We start from the raw sequence: 7,203 nt of genomic DNA, 5'->3' as shown, positions 1-7,203 counted from the left end.
GGAACAAATTCAAACCCTAGACGTCGCCGTCAGGGAAGGTAAACCCTAGACGTCGCCGCCAGGGGAGTCGCCGCCTCTCTCTCAAATCTTAATTGTATTTTACTCTTTGCAGTATCTTTTGCGTAATCAGTTTGCATCACCCTCTGACCTTTTATTTGATTACTTCTCAACCCTGGCCGGTGCGACGAATGTGGACACCGTTTTCCATCTCACCAACCACAGTGCGGCCGGCTTCACTTTTGTTAGCTTCGCAGTCAGGCCGGCCGGCCGCACGGTTCTCTTCCAGGCTTGCGTGATGGTTCGTCTGAGAGTTTGATCCTAAATTTGGTACTCTATCTGGGCACCATGGCAGCACGAGCGATCCCTGGAATCCGCAGCGACAGCGCCCATGATGCACAGCACAGCACGCTTCTCACCGATCTCCATGTGCCACCGAGAACACGTGCAGGCAGCAGCAGTGCAAGTGCGTGCGTGACCCTCGTCCCCGGATCAGATCAGATCAGATCTCGACTGACTGATTGATTGATTGAATGATTCCGTGGAACGGCAGCGTGTCCACCTTCCGTATACACGCTACTACTACCCCGTATGGGCATGGCATCGCCGACGGGATGCGAGCAGAGCGCGAGAAAGGAAAGTGGGAGGGAATCACTGAATCAGGGAGGAGCCACCAACCCAACCCAACCCGAACCCAGGCCAGGCCCGGAACCCCGTGCCCTTCCTGACTGAATAAACCCCGAGTCCAAAAAGGCAGCAGCCCCGCGATTCCGAATCCCATTTCTCCAACCCAATCACTCCTCCCCCCTCCCACTCCTCACCCACGGCGAGGAGACGGACAGGCCCGCCGCTGCTGCACCGTCCGGCAGGGGTTGCCTTGATCCCTTCCTCCACTATCGGTAAGCGACGCCGCCTTCCTCGTTTTCCACGCCGTGATCCGACGGATTCGCGCAAGGGTTCGTGCCGCTCTTCCCTCGCCCCGTGGCATTGAGGGATCGTGGCCCCGCTCGCTCGCTCGCTCGCCCTCTCCGTCCTGTTCGCCGCCGGCGGTTGCCCGCTGGTCCGATGCCTACCAGTCCCTGCGTGCCGCGTACGTGGTTCCACCAGGTTCTTCGTCTGGAGCGCGCAGTATTCGGTCAGAGTTGATCCTATACGACGGCTTAGTTCTCGGGCGCAAGCTTATTTTGGTTCTACCGAACGAACCCCAACCGTGCCCCGCCCTGATAGATACATGCCCTCTCTATCTTGTTTTGTTCCGTTTTTCAGTTAGACATGCAGACCCTTTCACCGCGTATGCAGGAATAAAGATTTGTGCGGCTGTTAATTGATGCATCTGTGTGCGGTTTGAACGTGTAACGATCAATCAACTAATTTATGTGGCTCTACAACTGGATTACTTCTCACCTGTGAGATCATTGTGTTGCTCGCGTGTATTATTAACCATGTTTGTTTTACTCACTGTTGTGTCCTAATACATTACATGTGTGGTCAAGCAACTATCCTGAAGAGAAATATGCTCCCAAATCATGCTCACAGTTGTATCCTAGTACATTACATATGATCAAGCAACTATCCTGAAAGGAAATATGCTCCCAAATCCTGCTCACGGTTGTACCCTAGTACATTACATGTGATCAAGCAGCTATCCTGAAAGGAAATATGCTCCCAAATCCTGCTCACAGTTGTATCCTAGTACATTACATATGATCAAGCAACTATCCTGAAAGGACATATGCTCCTAAATCCTGCTCACATGGAGCAAAGAAAAGAATGAATCATGATTTAATACAGTATAATGTAATTTGATTGCATTGTATTGTATTCAGCAGATGGGGGACATTGCCAAGGACTTGACAGCCGGAACCGTCGGAGGGATCGCTAATCTGGTTGTTGGCCACCCATTTGACACCATCAAGGTCAAGCTCCAGAGCCAGCCCAGCCCTGCTCCAGGCCAGCTACCTAAGTATGCGGGCGCCTTTGATGCTGTCAAGCAAACAGTTGCGGCTGAAGGGCCGAGGGGATTGTATAAGGGAATGGGGGCTCCTCTCGCTACCGTCGCAGCCTTCAACGCTCTCCTGTTCACTGTGAGGGGCCAAATGGAGGCTCTCTTGAGATCGGAGCCTGGGGTGCCATTGACAGTTAAGCAGCAGGTTGTCGCTGGTGCTGGTGCCGGGCTTGCGGTCTCCTTCCTGGCATGCCCAACAGAGCTGATTAAGTGCAGGTAACCAAAGTGGCACTATGTCAATTTCCATCCAGTTTACTTCATGATCTGATCTAATCTCCACTTCATTCGAACACCGAGATTTTGTATGTGAGATTAGAATGTATGCAGTAAAGTCATGATATTCATCCTTTTCTGAAGTTGCCCTTTTCTACACACACTAGATGTCATTCATGCTATGTACTTCCTTGCCATTATCCCATTGTATCACAGTTCAGTGTGTTTATCTTGCATCATATCATCCATTGCAACTATGGATTAATGCTCTATAATACAGGGACATATTAAGAAAGCACCCGACTCAGATCAGTTAAATTTCATATATAGGCAGTGGCACCTGTATGTATAACCAATGGCAATAGGGTGCATAGTTGAAAAACTAACTGAACCGTGTCTCTAGTCAGTAGGAAGTCAATGAAAGAAAATCCCTGGCAATTAACGTTTGGATCTAAAGTGTGTATTCCTCTGTATCGCAGTTTATCTGACTTTCCCTCACCATGTGATTCATTGTTGCAGTGCGTAGCTTCTGTCGATTCTAGGGTCACTGAAAAATCCTCTGAAGGATTCATTTCCTAGTGCTCTTAAGGCAAATGCAATAAGACTGCATAGCTAAAAAAACTTAGGAGTCTGCTAGATATTAACTTATTTTTAATCAAAATGTAATAAGACTGCCTGCGCCTTTGTATATATACTCCCTCCGTTCCTAAATATAAGTCTTTTAAGAGATTTCACTAGTGGTCTACATACAAAGCAAAATGAGTGAATCTATATTCTAAAGTATGTCTATATACATCCGTATGTAGTCTACTAGTGGAATCTCTAAAAAGACTTATATTTAGGAACGGAGGGAGTAGTTGTTAACTTGTTATTTGTATTTTCATACGTGTTATTGAAGAACAGTGGTGTAAGACATAGCACCATATTACAGCTGCTGAGTTATTTGCTGGTATGCAGGTTGCAGGCCCAGAGCTCTTTAGCTGAAGCAGGTGCTGTCTCCGGCGTGGCGCTTCCCAAAGGGCCAATGGATGTGGCAAGGCATGTCATAAGGGACGCCGGCTTCAAAGGACTGTTCAAGGGCATCGTCCCGACAATGGGCCGTGAGATCCCCGGCAACGCCATAATGTTCGGTGTGTACGAGGCCGTCAAGCAGTACATGGCCGGCGGCCGGGACACGTCAGGCCTCGGCCAGGGCTCTCTCATCCTCGCCGGGGGGCTCGCCGGAGGGGCGCTGTGGCTCACGGTGTACCCGACCGACGTCGTCAAGAGCGTGATCCAGGTGGACGACTACAAGAAGCCGAGGTACTCCGGGTCGATCGACGCGGTCAAGAAGATCGTCGCGGCCGACGGGGTCAAGGGCCTGTACAAGGGGTTCGGCCCCGCCATGGCCCGCAGCGTCCCGGCAAATGCCGCCACCTTCGTGGCCTACGAGATCACGCGGTCGGCCATGGGCTGACTGACCCAAGGTCCTGGCGCCGCCCTCCGTTTCTTCTCCGACGCGGCTGAAGCGGCATTAAGCGGAGCAACTGAGACAGAATTGGGATCCATGGCAGACAAAAGAAAGGAAAAATTAACCATTCTTCTTTGCTGCGACATTGTTTCTCAGAACCTCGCATAGACTGGCAGCAATGGCAGGATCGTTGGTGATAATAAAGGTTGAGCTTTACCTGTGCTGTGCGTGTGTCATGTGTGAGTGTAGTAGTGGCTGGTGATTTGGCTTGTCGAAATGGTTGGCTGGGAGTGGATTGGCCATCCGACGGCGATCCAATGGTGAGGGAGCGATTGTCTGACTCTGACGGCGATGGGGGTGCGCCTTTGTGGTTTTGTTGGGTTGCATCGTCTGGTGAGAGGGGTGGGTGGGTGGTTCTGGGCTTGCTTGGCATCTGAACCACCTCTCCCTTCTTCCTGGCCTGTATTTTTTTGCCGCTGGGTGGTGGTGGTGTTGTGTTCTCTTCTCATCTTTCTTCTCGGTGGAGGAAGGGCGGATTGAGTTCAGCTCCATTTCGCCTCGGAGTCAAGGTAATTTCTCTTCCATTTCGTCCCCGGAATGCCCGCTCTTCCTGTTCATGTGCAGACCATGAAGAGCTTCGAACCTGATTGGGTGGGTGGGATTGCAGTTCTTCAGATTCACCGGATTGGATGATGTCTTTTAGCTCTTGCTGAATGTGCCTTGTGATTCTTGAGGCACAAACAAAATCCAAACCTTTTTGGCGCTCTAGTTGAGACTTGAGACAGGCCGTCCTATTGCATTGCTGTACTGACTGCGTATGTGTCAGGATTGCGATGATGCCGTTGAAACTTGTCGTGCCTCTGGGGTTTATATCTCATAAGGTTTTTTTTTTCGCATTGCCTACCTGAATTTCATTTAAAATGGCCAAAGCCAAAGGCAGAGTGAAGACAATTTTTCTTTTCACGGAGTAGTTTAGGGTCGTTCCTCTGTGGTTTCACTCTTGCCAGCGGTTTTCGCATAGAGATTCGTGTCTTCCAGTCAAGATGCTGCTGGCCTCTGTGGTTTGACGGGATCTTTTCCGGTCAAGCGGTATCGTATAGGATGCCAACATTGACAGGCTGTTGAGCTGTTCATGTTGTGTCTTATCTCCACTTAAACAAATCAGCAAAGCAAAGCATTGGGGAAAACTGAGCGGGATCCATCCTCCCTAATCCAAATTGTTGTGAGAGCAGATGGGGGACGTGGCCAAGGACCTTGCCGCCGGCACGGTGGGCGGGGCGGCGCAGCTGGTCGTGGGCCACCCGTTCGACACCATCAAGGTGAAGCTGCAGAGCCAGCCCACGCCGCCGCCCGGCCAGCCGCCCAAGTTCGCCGGCGCCATGGACGCCGTCAAGCAGACCATCTCGGCCGAGGGGCCCCGGGGCCTATACAAGGGCATGGGCGCCCCGCTCGCCACCGTCGCCGCCTTCAACGCCGTGCTCTTCACCGTCAGGGGACAGATGGAGGCCCTGCTGCGCTCCGAGCCCGGCGCCGCGCTCACCGTCGGCCAGCAGGTCGTCGCCGGCGCCGGGGCCGGCGTCGCCGTCTCCTTCCTCGCCTGCCCCACCGAGCTCATCAAGTGCAGGCTGCAGGCGCAGAGCGCGCTCGCCACCGCCGCTCCCGCCGCCGCCGCCGCCGCTCCAGCCGCAGGCGGCGCGGCTGCCACCGTCACCGCCACGGCCAGTGCTGCCGCGGTGAAGTACGGCGGGCCGCTGGACGTGGCGAGGCACGTGCTGCGGTCCGAGGGCGGCGTGCGGGGCCTCTTCAAGGGCCTGGTCCCCACAATGGCGCGCGAGATCCCCGGCAACGCGCTCATGTTCGGCGTCTACGAGGCCACCAAGCAGTACATGGCCGGCGGGCAGGACACGTCAGGGCTGGGCAGGGGCTCCCTGATCCTCGCGGGCGGGGTCGCCGGCGCGGCGTTCTGGGGGTCCGTGTACCCGACCGACGTGGTCAAGAGCGTGCTCCAGGTGGACGACTTCAAGAACCCAAAGTACTCGGGCTCCATGGACGCGTTCAAGAAGATCCTCGCCGCCGACGGGGCCAGGGGTCTGTACAGGGGGTTCGGGCCGGCCATGGCGCGCAGCGTCCCGGCCAACGGCGCCTGCTTCCTCGCCTACGAGGTGACCAGGTCCCTGCTCTAGGCGACCAGCAAGCAGGCTGCTGGTTTCTGCACATCCATCGCCATTCTTGACTTCGTTATTGTTCCTCCACCCTGATGATTCAGTTATCGTTGTTTGGACAGTCCTGCCTCTGTAACAGAAAACCAAGACATGTGTGTGAATCGAACGAAATTTGCATTCCTTTTCTTTTGTTTCTTTCTTTTTGCGAGAAGGACAAGGGGTGACATTTGCGAACTGCGGGGTGGCAGTGTGTTTTTGGGATGACATTTTTGCAAAAAAAAAAGACATGGCCTTTTATTTTTTTTACTCCCTCCGTCACGGTTTAAGAAACGGGCATGAGCAATTTCTACTATCAAGGTGAATCTTGATTCGTTTTATTTTTTTAATAATTGTTCACACAATAACCGTACGATGCTTAATTATTTAAAAAGATAATGCATAGTAACTCACACAAACACTAAACGAGGAGTACACATGCAGCCTACTAGTACTCTTAATTAATTAAATAGTAAATGTCACGCGTCTTAATCCTCTTCTATTCTGGAAATGCATGTAAACGAAACTGCGTCTTCTAAACTGTGGCGAAAGAAGTAGTGTATTTTTTATCTAATAATTGTCACTGTGAGATCTTTATTGTGTGACATGTGAAACGTTCACAAGGGTGTTTCCGACGACCATTTCGCAGGTAACATTACTGTAAAATTATCCAACCTTCAAAAGAGGACACCAATATCTTTTTGACGGACGTAGATTCTTTTTGACGGACGAACGAATCTACGTCCCGAGCCCCTTCCACGACAATCACTAAGGACATGTACAACAATGTACACTCAACTATGTATAAGAGGCGCTAGCTAGGATTTTTTTGTTAGAATTTGAGACAAGCTAGAATACGTAGCTAGAGGGGTACTTAAAAATTCTTATACATCCAATTGGCTATAAAATCGAACCCAAATAAATTATAATTGGATGTTCTTAAATGAGAAAAATATGCATACCCACATGCTCACACAATAAAATGACAAATGAAATAGGTAAAACATGCAAAGCACTCTAGTACCTATCAAGCAATTGTCGATGACAAAGCCATCTATGTATGAGTATATTGACTTAGGAGCCAAGAACACTTGATCGTAGGTAATACTTATCGTTTAAGCACAAGTGGGGTTGTCATTTTTGAAGAAAGCTTTTTAATGTGTTCACATCATGAGAGATGTTTTAGTCAAGTCTTAGAGCAAAGCTCCCCCTCGATGTGATATCTCCCCTAAGAGGGATGAACTAACCTTGGGTTTTATTGTTGAAGACTTCATGTAGATGTTGTAGTACTCGATGCTCATTGCTAGTGAAGATCATATAGAGTTGGCAACAATCCTTAT

General features: G+C 50.9%; 2 protein-coding genes across 3 annotated transcripts; both read left to right on the top strand.

The window, feature by feature from the left end:
* The first annotated feature begins 613 nt into the window (after nucleotides 1–613).
* LOC123435981 (mitochondrial carnitine/acylcarnitine carrier-like protein) lies at nucleotides 614–3,888 on the top strand. 2 transcript variants are annotated; one of them, XM_045115604.1, is made up of 3 exons: nucleotides 614–896; nucleotides 1,824–2,218; nucleotides 3,173–3,888. In XM_045115604.1, exons 2-3 carry the CDS (start codon nucleotides 1,827–1,829, stop codon nucleotides 3,669–3,671), a joined length of 891 nt encoding a protein of 296 aa, XP_044971539.1. In that variant the 5' UTR covers nucleotides 614–896; nucleotides 1,824–1,826; the 3' UTR covers nucleotides 3,672–3,888. The 2 variants fall into 2 exon arrangements, with proteins under 2 accessions (XP_044971539.1, XP_044971538.1); XM_045115603.1 differs by having other exon boundaries at nucleotides 615–896; nucleotides 1,827–2,218.
* A 90-nt stretch (nucleotides 3,889–3,978) lies between these two features.
* On the top strand, nucleotides 3,979–6,008 carry LOC123435965 (mitochondrial carnitine/acylcarnitine carrier-like protein). The gene is made up of 2 exons (XM_045115602.1): nucleotides 3,979–4,234; nucleotides 4,898–6,008. Exon 2 carries the CDS (start codon nucleotides 4,898–4,900, stop codon nucleotides 5,846–5,848), a length of 951 nt encoding a protein of 316 aa, XP_044971537.1. The 5' UTR covers nucleotides 3,979–4,234; the 3' UTR covers nucleotides 5,849–6,008.
* Nucleotides 6,009–7,203: the final 1,195 nt, after the last annotated feature.

This window comes from Hordeum vulgare, chromosome 1H (genome assembly GCF_904849725.1).
Source record: "Hordeum vulgare subsp. vulgare chromosome 1H, MorexV3_pseudomolecules_assembly, whole genome shotgun sequence".
Lineage (NCBI taxonomy): Eukaryota > Viridiplantae > Streptophyta > Magnoliopsida > Poales > Poaceae > Hordeum > Hordeum vulgare.
Note: the sequence above shows the minus strand (reverse complement) of the source record. Positions and strands in the feature narration are given on the sequence as shown.

Excerpts from the sequence above, each read along its gene's own strand:
- LOC123435981 (XM_045115604.1), top strand. The coding sequence starts at position 1,827 with ATGGGGGACATTGCCAAGGACTTGACAGCCGGAACCGTCGGAGGGATC. Across the intron at positions 2,219-3,172 it reads ACAGAGCTGATTAAGTGCAG|GTTGCAGGCCCAGAGCTCTT; the intron begins GTAACCAAAGTG and ends GCTGGTATGCAG.
- LOC123435965 (XM_045115602.1), top strand. The coding sequence starts at position 4,898 with ATGGGGGACGTGGCCAAGGACCTTGCCGCCGGCACGGTGGGCGGGGCG.